The 25,345-nt window shown below is 33.4% G+C and overlaps 2 protein-coding genes across 4 annotated transcripts; both read right to left on the bottom strand.

Moving 5' to 3' along the window:
* Positions 1-2,475: 2,475 nt before the first annotated feature.
* LOC143080435 (universal stress protein in QAH/OAS sulfhydrylase 3'region-like) lies at positions 2,476-15,293 on the bottom strand. Of its 3 annotated transcripts, none has more exons than XM_076256283.1 (4): positions 15,105-15,293; positions 8,546-8,641; positions 4,232-4,338; positions 2,476-3,596 (listed from the first exon to the last, which is right to left on the bottom strand). In XM_076256283.1, the coding sequence occupies exons 1-4, from the start codon at positions 15,184-15,186 to the stop codon at positions 3,342-3,344; spliced, it is 540 nt and encodes a 179-aa protein (XP_076112398.1). In that variant the 5' UTR covers positions 15,187-15,293; the 3' UTR covers positions 2,476-3,341. The 3 variants fall into 3 exon arrangements, with proteins under 3 accessions (XP_076112398.1, XP_076112405.1, XP_076112414.1); XM_076256290.1 differs by lacking the exon at positions 8,546-8,641 and adding an exon at positions 8,712-8,807 and having other exon boundaries at positions 15,105-15,291; XM_076256299.1 differs by lacking the exon at positions 8,546-8,641 and having other exon boundaries at positions 15,105-15,291.
* Positions 15,294-20,278: 4,985 nt separating this feature from the next.
* Positions 20,279-25,298, bottom strand: LOC143080424 (uncharacterized). The gene is made up of 4 exons (XM_076256271.1): positions 25,099-25,298; positions 24,565-24,660; positions 21,227-21,336; positions 20,279-20,604 (listed from the first exon to the last, which is right to left on the bottom strand). Exons 1-4 carry the CDS (start codon positions 25,190-25,192, stop codon positions 20,404-20,406), a joined length of 501 nt encoding a protein of 166 aa, XP_076112386.1. The 5' UTR covers positions 25,193-25,298; the 3' UTR covers positions 20,279-20,403.
* Between the last annotated feature and the right edge of the window lie 47 nt (positions 25,299-25,345).

Raw genomic sequence — 25,345 nt, 5'->3', positions numbered from 1 at the left:
GTTCCATACATTAAGGTTTCAACCCAGTTTCATATATTTAGGGTTCAGCGCAGTTTCGTACATTTAGGTTTCAGACTAGTTCCATACATTGACGTTTCAGATCAGTTCCATACATTGACGTTTCAGACCAGTTCCATACATTGAAGTTTAAACCTATAGTTCCAAACAGTTGGTTTAAACATGTATCAGAAAGGGTTTTTAAAAGTTTTAATTTATCAGGCTCGGATTAGGTTGATAGGTGTTGAAATATATATTCATTTCATGTAGTATTTGTTTTATATTTGGAGTGGTAGCATGAACTGTTTGACTTAAGAATTTTTTAATTGCTCTAAAACAATTGTCCTTTTTCTTAATAAACCGTTCATTGGAAACCAGATTCAAGAACTCTATCGATAAATAAAGTATTCCGTATTAACTTCATAAATAATACACGATGGTCTTGGGATATAGATTGTATGTACTGATGTTGTTTATCTAAGTAACGCTTATTATGTGTAATAGTGTTCTTTTTAATTCAGACTTTCATCCTTTACTGTTTAGTCCTTTTTGTGGTTATACAACTTTGTTGTTGCTCGGTATTTATACAACTCGTCATTGTGTCATTGTGCTTATAAATGTACTTTGGTTTTTTTTATATAAATAAGGCCGTTAGTTTTCTCGTTTGAATTGTTTTGCATTGTCTTATCGGGGCCTTTTATAGCTGACTATGCGGTATGGGCTTTGCTCATTGTTGAAGGCCGTACGGTGACCTATAGTTGTTAATGTCTCTGTCATTTTGGTCTTCTGTGGACAGTTGTCTCATTGGCAATCATACCACATCTTCTTTTTTATATTTTGTCTCCAAGTGTCTTTATGTCAATTTTGTTTTTCCATTTTGCCGGAATATTTCTTTGTTTTCATAGTGATGACGTTTATATATATCACATTATGTTGACTACTGTACCACAATTTTTGACATTTTTATCTGTTATGCCTTGGGTTTGTATCTTTTGGCTCTCACAATGTTGTCAATATGATGTCATTCGATGCGACTGTCATACTAGTAAGAGGTAAACCAGGTTACATTCACCACCATTTTCTATAAAAGAAAATGCAAATACCAAGTAAGGAATATGACAGATGTTTTCCATTTCTTTGATGTGTTAGTGCTGTTGCCATATGACATAGGAATTTCCGTTTTAACTTTTTCTCAGAGTTCGGTAATTTTGTTATCTTCTTTTTGATTGATTGATTGATGTTTATCGCAACCAGCATAGTGCTATGTGCTATATTTCGTTGAGGAATTTATATACGGGTGGAAAAGGCCAGAGTGCCATGAGAGAACCAACACAACCTTTGGTAAGAAAACGGATAATCCTAGACAGTAGTCAAGATTTGGGGTCGATCTACCCCGTGCGAGATTCGGATTCAACCTCAATTTTGACAGACTACGTAGTGATACATGTACGTATCAGTATTTCTACTACATGTACATATAATATGACCCTTATACACCGAGGCCACTGAAACACATGAAAACTCACACTGGTTATAAACAGAAGAAGAAATGTGAATACAGAAACAAATCTTCAAACCGGGGGCACTAAGCGCCGTGATTGAAACCAATGAAAAATAACCGAACGTAACAAATTAGAAGGCTTCAAGTATTGAGATTGTAGAAACTCAAGTATTTCATAACAAACCTTAAGTATTTTCCAGTAAAGATTTCAAATAATGTGTATTAAATGGATTTACTGTTGTTTCTTATCAATGACCAACGTTCAATAGCAAACATGTCATAATTGAACTGAGATGATAACAATTTACAAAATACCAGTTATCAGTTTCAACAGAGTATTAAATTTGACCAGCATGAAGGGGCGAACATTAGCCTAGGTTAAATTAAGAATTGAATGCTTCTTTTTGTAACTTCATAGGGGTGTAAAAGCGTTGACCGAAGTACATTTTGTATTAAGCGCGGAAGCGCTTCATTCTAAAAATGTGCGCAAGGTCAACGCTTTTACAACCCTATGAAGTTACAAAAAGAAGCATTCAATACTTATAATTACATTTATTAGCTAGGATCATGAAAACACGAATTTTATCAATTTTTTTATTTAATTTACTTCTGCACTTTATTGTGGGACCTCGTGTTATCATGAATGAAAAGTTTTATTGAGTACTTTTTTAGTAATGAAATTGCTTAAGGAATAACACGTGATGTGTAGTTAGCCAATAAGAATAACGTATTATAGTGAAACTTACATCTAATGTAACTATTGATGTATAATATAGACCACCAACAATCATACAGACCGTTGTTGCAAAGGTGTTACATACACATACAAGGCGAGGCATTTTGACTACTACACACGACACCGTGTTAAACGTCACCATTTCGTCCGGGATTATTCATCCTGTACAGCATCAACCAAACGGGACCCTTTTCCAGGAGTCGCACACGATATTAGTGCAATTATGAAAGTCAAAAACAGCTTACATTGCAATTATATATTTGGTCATAAGTACATATCTAGTATAAATATATACACACAAAATATATTTTGTTTTACATACAAATTTTCTATAGCATCAAAAGCAGTAAAACTGATATATCTGATTTATAAAGTATACATGATTCGTTGCCATAAAAATGTTCCAATTATTAAACAAATATGCCATCAACAAATGTTCCAACTATTAAAAAAATACTTAACTAAGGATAAAATATTTTTGCTCTGAAAGGGGTCATTTAAGTGTGTTTGACGTTATTGAACCTTCGGTTAATTCAAAGACGTTTTATAGAGTTAAACTAAAAATAAGGCACAGTCAAATTGTTAAGTATGCATTTTTTTTCTTAAATGTAAAACAGCAGTATTCGAGTTCTAAGACACAGAACCTATTACGAACCTTGCATCTATAGTTGAGCATGTATACTGAAAATGTAACTATGTGTTCTGAAATAGTTAACATGGCCAATTTCGTATTGTCTGAGGAGACGAGGAAGATGCATGGTATATTGTCCAAATATTTGACCTTTAGTAACATATGAAAATAAATGAAGAAATGAACATAGCACGGTGATGCATCCAATTAGACCATTATAATTTTTTTATTATTAAGTTTTCTTTTTTTTAAGAATTTCAATGCTTGACATAAATAAATAAAAATGCTTTCATGCGGATACATATTGCATTTACATAAGAAAATAGAAAAAAAATCAAGGAATTACAAAAAAAACGTTTTGTCACTATAATGGTTTCGCGTTAAGTAATAAAACGCATTACTGAATATATCAAATACTGAGCCATTTCCCACAACCCCTACAGAGGTAAATTCGTATAATACTAAAATATTCCATGTTAGTGTTTGTGTTCTTCAGTGTGTTCTTTATCATGGTGTCCGTGGTGATGGTGATCATCTTTATGACGGCAGACGATAACTGGCACGTGCGAATGGTGTAATACATAGTCACTAACGCTTCCTAGTAAGGTTCTTCTGACTTTGCCATGACCTCTACTTCCAACAATGACGAGATCAGCATGGGCCTCCTCCGCTGCTTTCACAATGCCTTCTCCTGGTCTCTCGGCATGGATGCTTTTGACCGTACCATGCACCTGAAATGTAGAACGAGTAGATATGCAAGATTTCTATTTTATATAACAAAATATCAATAAGGAGGCGTGGTTTGGTTGTCATTCAAACAACCACCAATCAGAATTCAAATAACGTGGATTTCAGAAGCTTAACGTCAACCTTTATCAGTCACCGTATGGCCTTCAACAATGATCAAAACTCATACAGTATATTCAGAATAAGATTTTGCATTATCCAGTTAAAACTAAACTCGGGGTAGATGAGTGGTCACTGACAAATAGTTATCGTAAAATAAATCTATAGTTGTAAAAAGTACTTCAAAACTTGTTTTCGCCAAAATGAAAATAGTTTTCACAGCGCTCTGGCATCTTTAATTTAGACATATTTATTTATAGTGGTTTGGGAAACAAGTTATTAACCGCTTTCTTCTATGCGGGTGCGAAATCTACGAGAATATCTTTAACGTGCAAGAGATATCGTCTCTCTCTCTTAACACGGGCCATCCATTTATTGTCCCCTTCCGGCGGACTCTCATCGTTTTTCAACACCATACTCGCAAGTGGTGTCAAGGGAGAGCCGAAAATTAAGTCTGCATCTGTACAACAACTTTGAAGAATTCAAACTTACTTATTCCTATAAAGGCTAGTATAAATACCTTTGTTTCTCTCATCATCTGAGCATATTCCTCTAATTTATGCCTTAAAGTTTGAGCTTCTTGATCTAATAAGTTAGCAAGTGTGTCCCTGTCGAAGGCATATGGTGCTGGAATGAAATACAAAATAAACTCACAATATAAGAGGGATAACTCAATCTGGAGTATGCTAGTCTAGGTTGAAATACTAACTTATTTCCTATACCTTGGAACAGTATATCTAACATATGTTCCTGCCTATACTTATATAATACGATCAAAGTAAAAGTTTTTAAAATTGATAATATCTTAAACAAATATATATGCATTTTAATATACACTAATCTTATTAAATTCTTTGTTATTTATGTGGCATGTCATTTTGGGTTGTTTTATGATACTCTTTAGTTCGTATTTATATATACAACAGAAAAAAAAACTTACGAAATATATGTCTAGAAAAAAATACACAAATAGTGTTAAAACTTTTAATAAAAATACAAACATTAACGACATAAACACCAATTTATATCGTAAACTATGATATTACACCACAGGCACGTGTCGATGATTTTTTTTACCTATACACATACCTGATGTTATGTAAATAGGTATGATAGGTATTTATTTCAGAGACAAGTGCCTGTGTACATGTATTGCACAAATATTAACTGTGTCCTCTATTTGATACATGGATTTGCCTGTAAAGTTCATAATTTTACTACACCTTATTACAAAATAAACAACAGGTAGATTATAAACAAATAAAATTTTCCATGTACATGTACCTGTATAACTTTTATTGGTGTGATGATCGAACACCGATTAACCATGTTAACGTCCAGTGGCAAATTAAATGCATATTCAGGACGAGAACCTGTTATAGTAAAATGCATATTTTAAAACAAAAAGACCAATTAGGAAGGACTTTTTAAAACTAGCTAGTTTACAAGGTACCCTTCAACAGGAAGGCACTTTACCCTACTCGGAAATATTATTCAGAATCTGAGCCGACCACTGGTTGCATGTTCTTTAATAGTTATCCCATAAGGACGCGGTGTGTCAGTGTAAGATCATCCCGATGGCCGGAGGCCAGAGGGTGATCTTACACTGACATACCAAGTCCGAATGGGATAACTATTTTACATCCCAGCTGATTAAAAATAGACGAAAAACCATTTACAATTCATAAAATCTAGTTTAGAACGCCACACAACCATTATAATATACTTTATATATTACTATATGATGTATACCCTTTATGACCCCCAAACACGATGAGTAGATATCAAATAATGTCAACTCGTCCCACTGGCCAATCGGCCCACACTATATCGCCACTTTATGAAAAAATCGCCCCACTCTTGTAACCGACTTGCCCAACTTTAAAAAAGTGTAAAATCAAATTGAACAATCAGTCTGACAACTCATTTTTTTAACGAAAAGGGTTTAAACCCCACTGAGTAAAGGTCTACCAACTAGCCCCAGTTATAAAAATATCTTGCTTCCTTTAAGTATGTTAAATTTCTGATAGTTCGTATCCAGTAGTCCTGGTGTAGTGGTATGTGTCGTGGCTTGATATGCTAAAGGTCTTGAGTTCGAACCCCAGCATATACACTGGATTTTTTCTACGTGAATTTTGATAGATAGTCTTCTCCGTATAATTAATTATAAGTTTTATACTGGATTTGTCATTCCCGCCAAAATGTTACAGAACAAAGGAAAGCATGCATAACAAAGAAACTTAAACTGGGGTGATCTGGTAGGGGTGATCCGGCTCAGATCACCCCAGTTAGAACAAAGGAGCTGGGATGTAAAACTTCTTACTGCCGCGTGTTTCAATAGCGGAAAAGCAGGTAATATAAATCTGAAAGTCTTTGGTTTGACAACAACCGGTTAAAACCCATGAAATCCCGAACTCGAGGTGAGAACACAAAATAAACCAAATTCCTTTCGATCACATGAAGGGCACACTGCAAAGTTGAACATAGTGGAAGGTTCAATGGAAGGGTAGACATATACTGGCTGTCCTTATACTTTTCTTGCCCAGAAGTATCTTCTAAATTAGGTCATCTTTTACACGGATGATTAGTAAAGTAACATGCAGGGCTTCGTGTAGACAGATGCGTGTAGCAACGCTTTCTGCACGTTAACCAAACTTTACAACAACTACTCGAAGGATCAGTACAATGGTCTGTTGCATGGTAAGATGTTTCCGCCTATTATTATGCCACGTACTTCTCTTTTCTGGTGTCAGTCGCAATGTTTGTCTTTTATCCTAGTCGACCTAATTTGCCGAATTGTCATATTTCTTAAACTGACCTGTAACTTGTAGGTTCAGTACCAAGTAGTTACGTTTTTTACATCTTAAATCGTAAAATTTGTTCAAATGAATACTATAGAAAATCGAATATATTATATGTACATAAAGACGTTTTGACTCTCTATACGAACTTATTCACATTTCATGATATTAACTTTCATAAGAATTTTTAAACGTATAAGGTTTGAAGGTGTTATTCAAAAATGTTTTGCAACAGGAAAATAATACACTGTTTAATACGAAGGCCACAAATATTTAAACAAGACTTAAGTGGCTGTCAAACTTGAATATTTAATGTATATTTCACGATATACATGCAATTGAAACATCACATTATAAACTAAAGTGGTATGAAAAGCACATGCTATAAATTAATGAAAATGAACGTAATATTTACGCAGCATTGGCTTTCCATATAATACATTAATGTGCAGTGATTGCTCGAGAGTGATTGTGGTGTAAGCTTTTATCTCAAGTAAAAGAAAAGAAGTTTGAAGAAATCAATTGTCGATATTTATAAAAAAAAAAAAAAAAAAAAAATTGTTTTCAAATTATCGCCATACAGGTCAAGCAAAAAAAAAAGAACTGCTCAGTAGCACATATATAGCACAACAGCCAGAGATTACAAGAATGAACATATAAATAACATAACATAGTTGTATTGAAGACAAAATGTTCAACTTCCTTGGTTTCATCGATTTTTATTTATCATTAGCTTAAAAATGAATACATTGATCCATCTCTTTAATCAAAGTGCTTGAAAGCACTGAACGGTAAAGCATTTGCTTTAATTTATCAGTGAGAAGTAAAATTAATTATTGCATTGGTTGTAGTTGATTTGACAGCTATTCTGGACAAAGGAAGATAACTCCAAATTTTTCAAAGATTTAATTTATTTTAACAATGACATCATTCTATTTTATAGACAGATATTAGATTCCTGCACCTTGCAAAAAGTTATATAATTTTCTTGACAAGAATGTTATGATCAATGCACTATATTTTGTGTATCAAAAAAGGTAGACGTGATAAACCTTGGAACATTTAGATATCAAGTCAGTCCCATAAGGTTTTGATTGCATTTCGTGTAATCTTCACCTAAAAATGACATTTGACTTGATTATGTATAATTTTTTATGAACACATCATCAGATACAAAATGGTATTCATCATCTAGCCATATACAAAATTTACATAACCTGTCGTTTGGGCATATTTCTATCTTCAAATTTCAGCTTCTAGTTATGGACACTAACCAAATATTTAGGTATGAACTTTTGGGTTTAGATTTTAATTCTTTTAATAAGCTGTCCTTTAAGTTTATTTTTCAGATTAAATTTTGCTATAAAGAATAATTTAGTTAACAAATAAGGGTTTTTCAATATTATTATTCTCCGATTACGTTTTTGTGGCTTTTGATAGTTTTTGTAGGTGTATGCTTACCTACCAGACATTTGTCCCCATTTTTAGTCATAACAATACGTTAATTTATGTATTGAAAGAATTTTACTTATCACCTTGGATATTATGTGAAACTATGTTATAAAGTGTAGCATGTGTAGGTCACCCCTATTTTTTTTAAGTATACTGACAACACACATTAAAATTCGTCGATTGATGCAAAGTGAAGTCATTACAATATACTATAGGAAAAAAAAAGTGAAATAAAATATTAAAAAGCTACATTTAAGCATAAAGCAAATGAAATTAATATGCAGAAGCACACTCCACAATCTGATTAAAATGTAGATCACATGTCCGAGCTTTACTTACAAAGATCTTACAACCCTTCATTTTACTTTCAATTCTTTTAATCATTACAGCAGCCAATGAAATTTCAGCCTTCAAATTTGTGATGGTGCGTAATAATCCGACAAAACCAGATGATCCCGAAATGTTTTGAAAATAGAAAGTAGTACAAAGCGTGTTCAGACAGATTATTGTAAGCAAAGATTGTAAACACGATCTTTATTCTAATCAGCTTGGACACTCCATGAAAAGCGTTCGGAACATACCGTAATACCATTGAGAACTATGTAATACGTCATGGAATTCTACCGAGTTTACCATGACAACATTATCATCGTCTTTGTGTATTTGGTCTAAATACCCTGAAAATAAAACGACATACAATTTACATATTAGTAAGTAACATTATAAGATAGTGCATCCATTACATACCATACATCCAAGATGTAACCTGGGCGCTATGTGTAAACTCTGCAGAATATAACATTGTTATGTTATCATCGTCCTTGTGAATGTGATCCAAGTACCCTGAAACGAGAGTCTTGTAGAGTGAAAGATGAAGAAAGGAAAGAAAGAAAAATATAGATGAAGAAAGGAAAGAAAGAAAAAATATAGATGATTAAAAGATAAAGAATGCATGATGATTGCTTATAAGTTTATGTTAATTAGACTGCATTGTATGCTATTCCATAATAAGGCGTAGTGGGAGTTCGCCCCTTTTTTGATCGCAAACAAAAAGTATAATGTTTTTACAATATTTATGTTTTTATAGCATTTAATAATCCAAATTGTTTTTCGCATGCTCCGCTCGACAGAATCTGTTACGTTTTGTTGGTTCTTCCCTTTATAAATATTCCGGATCCGCCCTTTGATATCATACATGTAAGTCTGATTTGGAACTTGTTATTCAACCAGGCATAGTCCGAGGCAAAACACATCCTTATCCTTATCCTTATACTAGGGGGAGATCCAAATGGAGAAAAGGGATAGAGGCTTGTACGTGTAATTAAATCATGTGAATAATAGGCAGTGAAATCAAGGTTAAAATATATTTAAACTTTAATCTTTATGTATGTGTCAGTTTATATGAATTAATGAATTTGATATGTTATATTCATTTATAACACTTATTCCTACTGATTTAGTCATAATGAATTATGATATTCATATATTTTTAATTCAAAATGTATGATTAGCCCCCAATAAATGTTGACAAAACATGGTTGAAAAGTAATAAAAGTGTTATTTGAAGACTCCTTTAAACAATAAAATATTTCCTGTTTATTAACTGTGAGAAAAAAAACCTTCTGCATGCTGGAAATGGAAAGTTTTTTTGCAGGGACAAAACAGTTTTTATCTTACACTATAGTTTTATGTACTCATTAATTAATGTCGATCACTGCATGTATATAAAGAATTTACATGTAATAGTAGAAATAGAAATGAAGGCTTTAACACTAATTTGAACACTTTCTATATTTCATAGTTAATTATGAATAGTTATTGACTATGTAGAGAGTGTTTTTTAGAGTAATGACCACGCAAATTTCAATCGATCAGTATTTCCCGATATCAGTTGCCAGTATTTCCCGGTATTTACCACTGGCATGGTCAATACTACGGAAGCGTATTAGCGCCACACATTTTTTTTTTATTTTTCTTCCTATGTTTGCGTTATAACGCAAACCTTTGCGTTGTAACGCAAACCTTTGCGATATAACGCAAACCTTTGCGTTAAAACGCAAACCTTTGCGTTAAACGCAAACCGGGCCTTTGCGTTATAACGCAAACATTTGCCAGGTTTGCGTTATAGCGTTATAACGCAAACATTTGTTTTATCTTATTTCTTATTTAAGATTCAAAGGAAACAGTAGTTATTAATGGAGGAGGCTGGATATAATAAAATGTATCACCTTTGTAGTAATTGCAAAGTAAACTGCTTGAATAATTAGATCATATCAATGACTAATAATGAGCAGAATAATATAAGAAGATGTGGTATGAGTGCCAATAAGAAAACTCTCCATCTAAGTCACTATTCGTAAAAGTAAACCATCATAGGCCGAATTACGGTCTTCAACACGGAGCATTGGCTCACACTAAACAACAAACTATAAAAATCCCCAAAAACGATATCCAAGTTACTACTAGTATATATATTACAAAGAAAATTGAGTAAATTGAGGTTATACCTAAGAAAAAAATCAACCCTGCTAATATAGCTATAACCGAATATAAATATACTTCCAAAGTAAGCTCTCGTTTGAGAACTGTGTAAAGTAGGTTACATTCAAACAAGCTACCCTTTGGCAATAAATGTATAGAATGAAGATGTTTTATTAATAAAATTATGTTCTCTCTATTCAAATTGCTACCTACGTATCTTAAAAATACTTCATTATATTGAAATGAAAATTCAATGACTTTCTATCAAAGAATCTTGATCATATTCTGAGATTTAAAAAAAATGTTTCCTTATTAATAATTCATTTTAAAGCAGAAAGATCATTTTGTCTATTTGACTTGGAGGTTTCACAATTGTATGACATTATTTTTGTTCTTTCAATTTTAATATGACTATATACTATATCTATTTTCTTGTTAAATTATATACTTTTCTGATGCACAAATCAGTCTGAATTTATGTATAATTGCACTTCAATTATTCCATTATTCCTATGCATATTTATTATAATGATTTGGCCTTGTATGTATGTTTCTTTTTTTTTTATCTACTAGTAAATCACATCCGAAATGAATGACAGACGGACATATATACAACACTTAATGAATAATTGAAATAAAGATGTTTGCGTTATAACGCAAAATGTTTACGTTATAACGCAAATGTTTGCGTTATATAACGCAAAGGTTTGCGTTATATCGCAAAGGTTTGCGTTTTAACTAACGTAAAGGTTTGCGTTATATCGCAAAGGTTTGCGTTATAACGCAAAGGTTTGCGTTGTAACGCAAACATAATAAGAAAAATTTAAAAAAAAAAATGTGTGGCGCTAATACGCTTCCGTACAATACTATTATTGACCCACTTTTTTGCCAACCTTGTCAGAGTGAAATTGTTGCAAAAAAATCATGTAAAGGGCACTATGATCATTTAAGATTATCGACAAGTTTAGTTTTTATTACAAATGCAGATTTTTAAGGTGTGATTATGGTGATAACACACATATACTTGGGATTTGAATCTCACTGCGTACAAGATAAAAACTATCATCTTGCCATGAACTTTGACTTCTGACAAACGTACATATTGCACTATTTATATTTACTGTAATAGATCAAACAGAAATGCGAGGAAAACAGTGATTAGTAAACAGTTTTAAATAATGACAATATGTTTGCACTTATTGCTTAGTAATATTTTTGACCTTGTTTTGAGTACCTCACTGATATAACTAACATTAATGATGGCATAATTTGGTTACTTTATAACGTCTAGTGGCACACATTTCTTCAGAAATATGGTGCGCATTTGTAGCAATTCTGATAATTTTTTTTATAACAGTGGAAACAAACACAAAATGATGCTATAAAAGGGATGAAAGAAATTAGATGTTGGACCATCGAACAGAAAATGCGAACACCATGCAAGACATGCCTCCTCGACAGGCAAACATAATGAAAGACGTATAACAACGAAAAACATGCATGGTAATGATATGATAACCTGACCACGCACTAACTTGTGTGCCCAAAAACCGTCCTCCATGCCTATGCATAAACCTTATAATATATGTCTCAACAGAATAAACATGGAATGACATGCTTAATGAAAGATCCAGCTATATTCAACGTGCATATTGCCAGGAACCTGTTTTTCAGTGGTTGTCGTATGTTGATGTGGTTCATAAGTGTTTCTCATTTCTCGTTTATATTCATTATATATAGACTAGACCGTTGGTTTCCCGTTTGAATGGTTTTACACTAGTAATCTTGGGGCACTTTATAGCTTGCTGTTCGATGTATCATGTGCAAGCCTAGGCTTTGTGTTGATGGCCGTACTCTGTCCTATATTGGTTTACTTTTTACAAATTGTGTCTAGGATCGAGAGTTCTCTCATTGACACTCATACCACACCTTCTTATATATCTATACAGCATGCTGCATTAAGTCTTCTTCAAATCAACTTTACATATCATACAGTCTAGACGTGCAAGCATCTTAGAATCGCACAATTGTAAGCAAAATAATCATTCAACATGGCGCAATTTTTATTTTTTTGGTCTTTGCGGTCCACTGAGAAACCATACACATCGTTTGACAGAAACATTTCCGAAACAAATTGAACTGTGAGGTATCACCCATTATACATTAATGATTAATCTTTAAACTGGAAGTTGACGAGCAAGGGATGTGAAATGTTTTATACGGGTATGGCAATGCACGCTCAAATGGACATAAACTTATAAGCTTGATTTGAAAATTCAGAAATCCCAGCTTTGAACTTCATGAGAATAACGCGGTGAATTTTCGCACATGGCTTTTAAAATACTATACACCTGACACGAAATTGTTGAGCAATGAAATTGGTGAAAAAGGGGCTGAATAAACTGTAACCCTTGGCTAGCTAAAAATACTATGTTTGTCGTTATCGATAAAGGTATAAATAGAGCTAAGTCTAAATGTTTTGTTTTCACTCTTGTCCGCGCAATAAAAAAAATGATGACATTCTTATTTCGTAAAAAAACGTCTAAATACCCATAATTTGAAAATTTGTAAAATTTGGTCCTTTTAAGAATCAAATTATGATGATATTGGTGATAATATCATTGGAAACGGAATTGATATGAAATTCTTCCCCAATCGAATATTCATATCTGATAGACATGTTATATAGGATGACCTTGATTAGATTATTATTACGACTCGATATGATTTCCTTTCAAATTAATTCAGTGCATGTACTTGAATAACAAATATACATAAATATATACGTAATTTATAGTGGATAATTTATATGAAGTGCGCAGAAGTTGCCTATATCAGTAAAATAATGTCTGCTGTAACCTCAGTCCGGCGTGCATAACTATATATATATTTTTTTAAAGTATGAAAAAGTATGTGAAAGTATAGCAGTTTTATGCCTTTAAATTTTGCTGACCATAACTATCAATCAAATCTAGCATACGAAAATGTGAAAAGTACCAACTTAGCTATAGCTGCTAGTTTTCTCATTTGACTTTTAACATTTAATCACATGTGTTTATGAATAGTTGAAATACATTAAATACATTAACATTTACGTGACTTTTAATGTTAATAATAAGGAAATAAATCATGAGTCGCAATGCAATGCATTTATACGAATGCTTAAAACTTGGTGCTCACGGACTCCAAAGTTAACAAAAAGGTCATCTCGACCTATAGCCCGACATAGACTTCTCCAATCTAAAAGTAGAACCTTGTAAAAGATGAGCATCTGTTAGGCTGCGTGGGGTGGGTACATACATAGTCCCTTCCTATTTGAGTAAAGATGTTAAATTTGATGTCTGGTGTTGGGATAAAACAATGCACTCTATCATGTCTATATATTTAAATATGCATGTTATTAAAAGATATTAATGAACCCATCTAGTTCAACTTTTTGATGGGCCCGACACTGAACTGTTGCTAGACATAATGTTTCCCCGATTCCAACATTTTGCAGTGGCTATCGTCTGAGGCCACTCACTTTGCAGACCTATCAGATTTATTTTTTATTACTAGTTACATACAACCTTCATCTGAGGCCACCCACTTTGCAGACCTATCAGATTTATTTCGTATTACTAGTAAAATTGAGAATGGAAATAGGGAATGTGTCAAAGAGACAACAACCCGACCATAGAAAAAACAACAGCAGAAGATCACCAACAGGTCTTCAATGTAGCGAGAAATTCCCGCACCCGGAGGCGTCCTTCAGCTGGCCCCTAAACAAATATATACTAGTTCAGTGATAATGAACGCCATACTAATTTCCAAATTGTACACAAGAAACTAAAATTAAAATAATACAAGACTAAAAAAGGCCAGAGGCTCCTGACTTTGGACAGGCACAAAAATGCGGCGGGGTTAAACATGTTTATGAGATCTCAACCCTCCCCCTATATCATACAACTTGTCTGATAAAATGCAATTTCGTATCATGATTGTGTATGCATGAAATATTTGACGTTGGACGTTTATCAAACAACAATCAGTGTCTGGTGACTTGTGTATTTCAAGACAGTAAATGTCTCCCTCGTAAAATTCAACACGAATACTTGATATATATTTACATAATTAATCTACTTTTAAATAATCCTGTATATCAACGAAGTTGACCCCTTGAAACGGTCAACGCTACAATTTACCTGGCCACCAACATGGTATATTGAATTACTGTACCTGTTTTATGCTTTTTGATATTATTTGTAGTATGACGGCATCTTTCAGACTACACTGAATTATTAAATATGACCCATATGAATAAATTAACAAATAGTTTTCAAAAGTCCACGACCAGCGTGAGTCAAAAATAAATGTATGTTTTTCATCTGCATTTATTTGTTTCAACTTTATTTTTATGAAGATGAAAAATGCATAGATGTATAATCTATGACCATTTATTTTGATGCCTATAGATATGGACTGCGTAATTAAAATTATTGTAACGTTAGTGTGAAGACGAAAACAGAGAAGCACGTTTCTCGATGACATGCATACCTCTCCGAGTTCATTCGGAGTGTGTAAACATGGTAAACTATAACTTTAAACACAGAACATATCCGAATTTTCGCGATTTGACAGAATCACACATCATGTAATGAAACGTATATATATACTTACATTGATATGCGTATTTAGCATAATCACTGCCATCCATCGCTATCAACACTACTCTTGCTTTGGGTTTTGCTTCTTCTGCCATTTTTGTCGATAAACTTAGCTACAAACGTAATGACATGTGTGTCAAAATTTCTCCAGGCTCGATGACCTAGTTGTTGACTGTAAACATTGAACCCGAGTCAATAAGTGGTTAATACACATATCTTCATGTCACATGACTGCACACAAATTGTTATCAGCCCGCGACTTTTTGAAATATAATTATGTTTACATGAGCATGCAGCCCATTGGCGGATCCAGGGGGGGGGGGGGGGGTCCGGGGGTTAGACCCCCTTTTTTGGACGAGCAATGCAATTGAATGGGAGCATATAGTTGGACCCCCCCCCCTTTTACTCTGGGTTGGCAACCCCCTTTTTAAAATGGCTGGATCCTCCCCTGCAGCCCGTAGTGACACATACTAACATACTATATTTATATATTATGTTAGCCTTATTATAATTGACCTTCCAAATTTTGTCATATATTTTTTTTTTTTTTTTTTTTTTCTTCCCCACCGTATCAGTTTATGAAGAGAGAGAAACGAGAGGGGGGGGGCGTTAGTGATTATTATTCTCTAACATACTTAGAGGGGGGGGGCTGCACAACTTAAATTATCCTATCCCTAATTATCTACACATCGACGTGATCATGAATATAATTCAGTTTTATCCATTTGCATTCTTCCTGAAAAAGGTGTTTTTCACATTTTCCAAAATTTGACTTTTAAAAAACACATACGTTACCTTTAATTTGTTGTTCAATAGTTAAATCATAACTACATGTAGGCGGATCCATGTGGAGGGGCTAGGGGGCCGAGCCTACACTTTTGTGCAAAAAAACTGGTTGATTATATATAGGGAATCGGAATCACTGAATCCTTTTCTCCTTTTTAGCTCACCTGGCGGAAAAGCCAAGTTAGCTTTTCTCATCACTTGGCGTCCGGCGTCCGTCGTCGTCCGTCGTCGTCGTCCCTCGTCCGTCGTCGTCCTGCGTTAACTTTTACAAAAATCTTCTCCTCTGAAAATACTGGGCCAAATTTAACCAAACTTGGCCACAATCATCATTGGGGTATCTAGTTTAAAAAATATGTCCGGTGACCCGGCCAACCAACCAAAATGGCTGCCATGGCTAAAAATAGAACATAGGGGTAAAATGCAGTTTTTGGCTTATAACTCAAAAACCAAAGCATTTAGAGCAAATCTGATATTGGCTATTATTGTTCATCAGGTCAAGATCTATCTGCCCTGAAATTTTCGGATGAATCGGACATTTCGTTGTTGGGTTGCTGCCCCTGAAATGGTAATTTTAAGGAAATTTTGCTGTTTTTGGTTATTAGCTTGAATATTATTACAGATAGAGATAAACTTTAAACAGCAATAATGTTCAGCAAAGTAAGATCTACAAATAAGTCAACATGACCAAAATGGTCAGTTGACCACTTTAGGAGTTATTGCCCTTTATAGTCAATTTTTAACCATTTTTCGTAAATCTTAGTTATCTTTTAGAAAAATCTTCTCCTCTGAAACTACTTGGCCAAATTTATCCAATCTTAGCCATAATCATCATTGGGGTATCTAGTTAAAAAAAATGTGTCCGGTAACTCGGCCAACAAACCAAGATGGCCGCCATGGCTAAAAATAGAACATGGGGGTAAAATGCAGTTTTTGGCTTATAACTCAAAAACCAAAGCATTAAGAGCAAATCTGACAGGAAGTAAAATTGTTGATCAGGTCACGATCTATCTGCCCTGGAATTTTCAGATGAATCGGATAATCGGTTGTTAGGTTGCTGCCCCTGAATTGGTAATTTGGAGGAAATTTTGCTGTTTTTTTGTTATTATTTTGAATATTATTATAGATGGAGATAAACTGTAAACAGCAATAATGTACAGCAAAGTAAGAACTAAAAATAAGTCAGTATGACCAAAATAGTCAATTGACCCCCTAAGGAGTTATTGCCCTTCATAGTCAATTTTTAACAATTTTCTTAAAATTTGAAGATTTTCAATAACATTTTCCACAGAAAGTACTGTTATAGATAGAGATAATTGTAAGCAGCAAGAATGTTTAGTAAAGTAAGATCTACAAACACATCACCATCACCAAAACACAATTTTGTCATGAATCCATCTGTGTCCATTGTTTAATATTCACATAGACCAAGGTGAGCGACACAGGCTCTTTAGAGCCTCTAGTTTAGATCAGCCAGCGTACTCTTATAAAAAGTTCTGTATCCACCACTTATTGTTCTGAAATTTAATGTCTTGATTTTCATTCAAGCTAATGATATTTCGAAACCATGATAGTGAGGATGATCGATAAAAAAAAATATTTATTTATATTTTTGGACATTATTTTTGACGATTTTTTTGTTTAAACAGAACACACGATCAAAACGAACAAGCGTGAACAAATATGCATCCCTTTGATGCTTTTGTTTCTGAATCGTTATTGCTCTTTACCTACATTCTTTTCCCGAATCAGTTTCCGGCGTATTTTGTTAACTCTTTTTTTTCTTCTCTATATCAAACATTGAATACAAACCAATAAGAAAAGGATCGAGCAATGCATCACTGTAAAATGTAAGGCTGTCCAGTGTTGAACTAACTAGAATACCCATTCGATAAAAAGCAAAGAGAAGCTGGCATATATACAAAATTAAACGTCTCAAAAACACCATCTTCGCTTGCTTTAGGGTTACAATATACCGTCTTCTCCATCCTTGGTGGATTACGATGCATCCTTGCTAGCAAAAGTTTACGGTCCAGTGGAGAGTAGAGGGGAATGGATCGCATCCATTGGCTATCGAAGATGGCAAAGAAATGAAGATAGTTCAATTTACACATAAAACTAGTTATGATCCATTTTCTAATAAACGCTTACCAGGAATTCTCGATTGGTTATTTGTATCGTAGTTATCGCCCTTTTATCAGTAGCTTAGAACTAAGGTATTCAATTTGCATTTATGTACACTGAATAACCATCAATATGAGTGATGATAAAACTTGGCTTCTAACATTACACGTCTTTAACTTTAAGAGCTACATGGAATGTATTGCAAACAAATGTGACTTTTCCAGAAAAAAATAGTGCAAACAATATGTTTCACTTTGATAAAATATCATTTTCAGCATAAATATAAATAACATAGACAAGCATTCATTTACTTAACCTTTTAAATTATCATATTCTTAATGTTTCAAAGTGTGTTTATGATGTAAATGGTTTTTTTACCATAGATTGACGGATTATATTTGACACGCGACTTTTTTTTCTAGTAAGAGTTCGTGTATGTGTGTCTTTAAAACATGCACATTATACACGCAGAAGTACACATATAATTTATAAATAAATACCAACGTGCGCTATCTCAACCTTTCTTACGTTTTATATGGATTTATGATTTTTTCTTATCTATTTTCTGTTATCTGCATGTAAAGTGAAGATATTTATTGAATAATCAGGTATGCACCTAAATCGAGATTATGAGAGAACTATTGAGATCTCAAAAACTAGATATTATTCACGAGTCTGTCCCTTACCAGGAATGTTGACTTTAAGTCATACATGTACCTTACTGTTATACTAGTATCTTATTTTTATTTTTTTGTGTTTTGTGTTTGATTCTAGAAGATTTGTTTTGATGGCGGATACTCAAAAGCATCTCGTTAATTTAATCATAGCTTTATTTGACTAGCGTTTTTCCAGATCTTAAAAAAATGCCTTTTCGAAGACTATCGCCCTTTGAAAAAAAAGGTCATTATTTGACGAATTACAATTTCTTCAAAGTGCAACAGTCTTCAACAACTAAACATATTCTCTGATAAATTACTGGGCTATCTACAGTTTGATATTTGGTTGGTGTTCGGTAAGGTTACATGTTTGTTTAGAAATAGACTATATAGCGGGCTATATATTATCCTTTAGAGGTTTTAGTCTGTATTGATAACTTTTTGTCTTATAATGTTTGTGAGATTCTCTACCTCTCCCTTACATTTTGGAGTATTTCAATGTGACGTGTGGAATCATTCTGACACAGATATATAAGCACAGGCACTTGTCTCAGAATTGTGTTTTCATTTATACCTTAATATATTAAGGCATATAGGGAAAAAACCAATCTGACCGTGAATTCAAGTGCCTGCATGTGCAGCTAATGTACTTGTAAGCGTATGTAGTAGGTATAGGCTAGCCTTCCAAGTCAAATGATGGTATCAGTGTTAGACGTTTAACAAGGAAGTAAAGTAAAAATCTGCTTTAAAAGAAATAATCGAATAAGCTTTTATAGGCATTGATATTATAACCCGAGTTTCAGTAGCATAACTCGATTGAATGGTTGTGAATTGTCTTTGGACGGTCCATTTCCCTTTCGTAGAGAGGCTGTGTATGTTAAATTGAAATTGTATAATAATGATATATTGTTTGTTGTGATTGATTGCTTGATCTGCAGATATCCTGAATTATTCCAGATTTTGTAGGTCAAATCGAATTTTTAACATAAATGGACTAGCTAACAGGGCTTCATACCATAGAAAAACACCACTGTCCCAGGTTAGAAGGATCGTTGGGATCCCGTCTATTTTGGAGAGTTGTTTCATTGGCAATTACACCACATCTACTCTTCTTTATAATCATCACTATACACACTATTCCTATTTCGAGTTGTACGTCTTCGTTTTTATTGTTGATTCCCGTGTGCTTAGTACAACAGGAGCAAACACACATTTACTGTTTTGACCCAACCGGAGTTCGGACAAACGATACTACGACGTCCTCCTGCAAGCATATTCATGCACTACAATTAGACTATTAGAAGTTTCTTTTAACAAGTTTGATGTATAATATGTACTTGTCGTTTTAGTCATAGAAATAAGAATTTGTGGTTTATTGTCAATGAGACAGCTCGTCATCCAAGTCGCAATGTATAAAAATTGAACATTTATAGATTAAAGTACGGCCTTAAACAACGGAGTCTTCTTGGCTCACATCGAACAGCAAGCTAAACTGAAAGGGCCCCAAAATGACTTAATTTTATCATAGTTGTTATAACGTCATCTGGATTATAATTTTTATTTTCTGCGTCTGATTCTTTGGATAGTAGTATAGTGCCCATAAAGTTATTTGTTAAAACAGATGCACGGTTTTATTTTTATTTTTGAAAATAAAAATTTATGAGGGTTTGCTATAATACAAAATATAACATGCATTGAGGTTTGAAGCATACGCATATGCAATATAACAGTCATTTGTACAATTAATTGTTAAACTCTCTGATGACAAACTGCAACAGGGACAACTGAGTGATGGAGAATATAGTCGCTAACACTTCCGAGTATCGTCCTCCGGATAGCTCCTAAACCACGTGATCCAGTAACAATCATGGCTGCCCCTTCATCTTTTGCTGTCTGTATAATTCCTTCTCCTGGATTTTTTGAATGGACGGCTTTAACCTCACCTGCAATCTGATTGAACGAGAGAGGTTAATGCAAATTGATTTTTTTTTATTACAGTATACAAAAGAGATAACATAAATAGCTTTAAAACATATTTTGAATAGAAATTTAAACGGTAGATACTTTTTTTGACCTGTAGAATTCCATTTCATCAGTTAGTTTTACAAATAAATCATGAATATTTGGAATGTCATATCATTTGATAAAATATTTACTTACCAAATCGAAGAGATATAAAAAAAAAATAAGCAATACTTTAAAAAAAATCTATAGTGAAATAATTAAGTCTTCCGCATTTTGAATCACAAATGTATTCATATATATATATACAAGTACTAAATTACTAAAGATATTAACATTTATAAGTCATTGTAAAATTTTATGAAGTTTTCAATACGCTGCCTAGTATTTATAACCTTAAGCAAAAATGTGTAACAACTTTAAAAGACCATTCATATTACAACAAGTTTTGTGCGCAGAAGTGAGCAGTAATTATAAGAGTTATCACCCATTTCCCACTTTTCATTTTTACCCTTTCCAAACAACAACAAACTAGCTGTAGATGTACTCATAGACCATCTTTTTATATAAGCATATATTTTTTTGACATATTAAACAATTGACATCGTACCTTTGAATCAAGCAACATTCTTGCAAATATTTCTAATTTATCTTTTAGTATTTTACGTTCAGCTGACATGGACTCTGCCAGTTCTGACGTCGCTCTGTCACCATCTGCATCTATAATACATAGTAAAAGTTGGATAAGATAAACAAACATATCACATATTAGTAGTACATGTTCTACAAAATTAGATATCAGAAAAAGTCCTATACATAAGTACAATCAATAACTATGCGTCTTTACTGACGTCGCGGACCTTTCATGTGTGCTATATTTCTAATTGATATGTGTAAAGTCTTCCTGGATTACTTCTATATTTATATAATAGTTCTTGAAAAACTGGTCATTATCGTGATATATGGACTGCCCACAGGACAGTGGTATTGACTAAGATAGTGATAATGACTGAGCCGGTCCATATCATGTAAAAGTTCATTAACGACCGGTTTTCTGGTCCGTTTTGTTCTGTTAATGACCGATGGAATTTATTACTGAAGATTAATGAATGTCATGTGACCCCTTTTTATCCAATAAGAAAATCTTATTCTCAACCGATATGAAATAAATACTATTAGACGTCGGACGTTAAATATAACTCAACATGCAGACATCTTATACGTTCAGGTATTTCACATCCAATCTGTTATGGTAATATTCTTTACAAAGCACAAAAATGTCAGTATTCACCTCAAAGGATTACAAAACCTTTAAACAGACTTATTAAGAAGGGATATAGTTACGATACTGTTGTCAGGTCATTAAAGATTGCATATTTTGGCTTTAATATTGATTCACTTATAGGGTCTTTGAATCGGAACTAAACACATTTATTTAAAAAAAAAAAAAAAAAAAAAAAAAACAGTTATTGGCATGACACGGGTTATGTTCTTCAGAATCTCATATATTTTATGATAGTATGATACCAAACCCCCAACGGGAGGGATTGTGCCTGATATTCATATGATGAAGACATAATCTTTCAATCAGTTTAATTGTCAGAGGTCTGGAGCTGGCATGTCAGTTAACTGCTAGTAGTCTGTTGTTATTTATGTATTATTGTCATCTTATTTATTTTCTTTTGTTACATCTTTTGACATCGGACTCGGACTTCTCTTGAACTGAATTTTCTTGTGCGTATTGTTATGCGTTTACTTTTCTACATTGGCTAGAGGTATAGGGGAGGGTTGAGATCTCATAAACATGTTTAACCCCGCCGCAATTTTGCGCCTGTCCCAAGTCAGGAGCCTCTGGCCTTTGTTAGTCTTGTATGATTTTTAATTTTAGTTTCTTGTGTGTAATTCGGAGTTTAGTATGACGTCCATTATCATTGTACTAGTATACATATTTTTAGGGGCCAGCTGAAGGACACCTACGGGTGCGGGAATTCTCGCTACATTGAAGACCCATTGGTGGCCTTCGGCTGTTGTCTGCTCTATGGTCGGGTTGTTGTCGCTTTGACACATTACCCATTTCCTTTCTTAATATTATACTGTATATATATATATATATATATATATATATATATATATATATATATATATATATATATATATATCTAACCCTTTGTTCTTGTGATGTTTGTTTTCTGTGTGTGTTTGATTTTCTGTACTGGAGTATAAAATTGTAAACGTGTATCTGTGTGTTTTTGTAGTTTTTTAATACAGTACATTTTATCTTATTATGTCACCCGATCGACAATGTCGGGTGACATATTGCTTTTTCTCTGTTTCTTTTTCTGTATTATTATTATACTTCCACCTATTTTGTCCGGCAGTTTTCTCGGAGCCAATGAAACCAAATTGAATCTTAATGAAAGTTAACTATAATGAGGAACACAAAATTTCGGGTTACAATAGGTCTTAAGAACATAAAAAAATGGCTGTCGTTACCATGGAAACGGAACAAATGTGAAAAATTCCACTTTTTGGTTTTGGTGGATTATTTGGATATGCTTAACATCAGAATCATTATATTTTAATACAATGTAGGTGCCAGTCATATTCTGGTTTTGGATGATTTTGGCAATCATTGGAACTACTATGTTGCCATGGAAACTACATGTACACCAAAAATTTCAAAAATATCAAAATGCTCCAAATTTCACGAAACTTCACAGTAACGATGAGCAACATTGGTAGATGTGGAATTTGGCGTTGGAATTTCCAAAATGGCTGCCGTTACCATGGAAACAATGCAAAAATGGTCAAATTGCTCTAAAACACCTTAAAGTGGCATTTACTTTCTTAAAAGGGAAGGTCAAATCCATTGAAACTTTGATGGTATGGTCCCTCCCATGTACCAATGTGGCATCTGTCATAAAATTTTGGGAATGGTCTCTGTTACCATAGGAACCATCACAAATGTCAAAAGTTTTAAAAATTTAAAAATGCTCCAAAATTGATGAAACTTTAAATCATTGTTGACTGGCAAGTCTGGATGAGACTTTTGACGATGGAATTTTCAAAATGGCCACCGTTGCCTTGGAAACTGCAAAAATGTCAAAAATTTCAAAATGCTCCAAATTTGATGAAACTTAATATTATTGTTGACTGGCAAGTAAAAATGAGACTTTTGACTTTGAAATTTTCAAAATGGCTGCTGTTGCCATGGAAACGGCAGAAATGGAAGAAGTTTTAAATGCTCTGAATGTACTCAAAATTTACAGAAAGAGATATACCAATGCATTTATCTGCATTCACTGTAAATATTTTTTGAAATGGCTGCCACTTAGTGACAATGGGGGAAGGGTGACATCCGCTATTGCTTGCAATGACAATTCTAGTTGCTTGTTGCGGTTTTTTTTTATATATATATATATTAATGCATTTCTCGTTGCGTCATTCTTTTAAGTACTTTTTTTTTTTTTTTTTAAGATTATTAATAATTCAAGGAGTAAACGCAACGAATATGATGTAATCAGTAGCCTGCCATACTGTATATGTCGAGGTCAAATAATTGCTATACTTAAAGGGCCACAAATGAACAATTGTCTCATTCGGTTTTTCGGAAACACATGACACTTTTTACAACTTATCCTTTTTAGATCCAAAAATGTATAGTCATGCATACATGCAAAACTGTCCCCAGATTAGATTATTCAGATGAACCTTAAAGATCATGTCAGGTAGTACCTTATGTCGATTAAATATTGCATCGGTTCTTATGAAAATGTAATGCCTATTTATAAGAAATAAGAATGGTTGCCTATGAGACAACTGTCCATCCGAAACAAAATGACATTGAAGTTATCAACTGCAGGTCACCGTATGGCTTTCAACAATTAGCAAAACCAATACCACATAGTCAGATATAAATCGAAGCTGTTTGCGGTTTGAATCACTTACGATATACCCATTTTGTTGATTCAAGCTTAGTTCCTAGTTCGACTGTATACACCAAGACCACGTGATCATGTGGTTTATGGACATTGTCTTTGTACCCTGAAAATCAAAATAAGGAAAATAGAATAAAATCATTAGAGTAAAAATTGCAATGTGGAAATTTTGGCAAATCGAGTGTACTTTTGTATGTGTTAAGAGTTGCAAGATTTACAATAATTTATAGTAAATGACATAGTTCAAAATGTATCATAACCCTCTTATTAACATGTTTTTAATTTTCGAAATCCGAAATATTGTAGCACTCAAATTGACAAAAAATATTTGAAGGGAAGTTCAATTGCACTAAATAAATAAATATAACAGTATTCTTTAGCCTGGCGAAACATCTATAGATAAAAGGATGGCATTAATGGAAACTAAAGAGATAAAGGTTAAAATTAATGTCTAGTTATTTTTTTTACTCTGTACTGAACGCTCTGTTTACAATATAACCTATCACAGTACGAAGCTAGCAATTAGATAATACTAAATACTTACACGTTAAAGCATATTTTGCATGAACACTACCATCCATAGCAATAACAATAATTCTCTTTCCTTCATTTGTCGTTCCTTCCACAACTGAAGCCATAGTTATATAACAGTTTTAGTTAGCACACAAGACAACATATAATTGAATTCTTCTCCGTCATTCTACATAGCAGCAGCAGATATTTTTGTAAACTTCTTGGCTCGCAGCCCGACAATATTTACTTGAAGAGAGGTTTCATAGATCGTATAATGT

Source organism: Mytilus galloprovincialis, chromosome 1 (genome assembly GCF_965363235.1).
Source record: "Mytilus galloprovincialis chromosome 1, xbMytGall1.hap1.1, whole genome shotgun sequence".
In the NCBI taxonomy this organism is placed as follows: Eukaryota; Metazoa; Mollusca; class Bivalvia; order Mytilida; family Mytilidae; genus Mytilus; species Mytilus galloprovincialis.
The sequence above is the reverse complement of the archived record's forward strand: the minus strand, read 5'-3'. Positions and strand labels throughout refer to the sequence as shown.

Bases quoted from the DNA above. Each gene is read 5' to 3' on its own strand.
- LOC143080435 (XM_076256283.1), bottom strand. From the start codon at position 15,186: ATGGCAGAAGAAGCAAAACCCAAAGCAAGAGTAGTGTTGATAGCGATG. The intron at 4,339-8,545 runs GTATGTTCCGAA...ATTTCATTCCAG, and splicing joins TAGTTCTCAATGGTATTACG to CACCATATGCCTTCGACAGG. The intron at 3,597-4,231 runs GTATTTATACTA...TCTACATTTCAG, and splicing joins AGATGATGAGAGAAACAAAG to GTGCATGGTACGGTCAAAAG.
- LOC143080424 (XM_076256271.1), bottom strand. From the start codon at position 25,192: ATGGCTTCAGTTGTGGAAGGAACGACAAATGAAGGAAAGAGAATTATT. The intron at 21,337-24,564 runs GTAAGTGATTCA...TATGTATTATAG, and splicing joins ATCAACAAAATGGGTATATC to ATGCAGATGGTGACAGAGCG. The intron at 20,605-21,226 runs GTACGATGTCAA...TCGTTCAATCAG, and splicing joins GAATGTTGCTTGATTCAAAG to ATTGCAGGTGAGGTTAAAGC.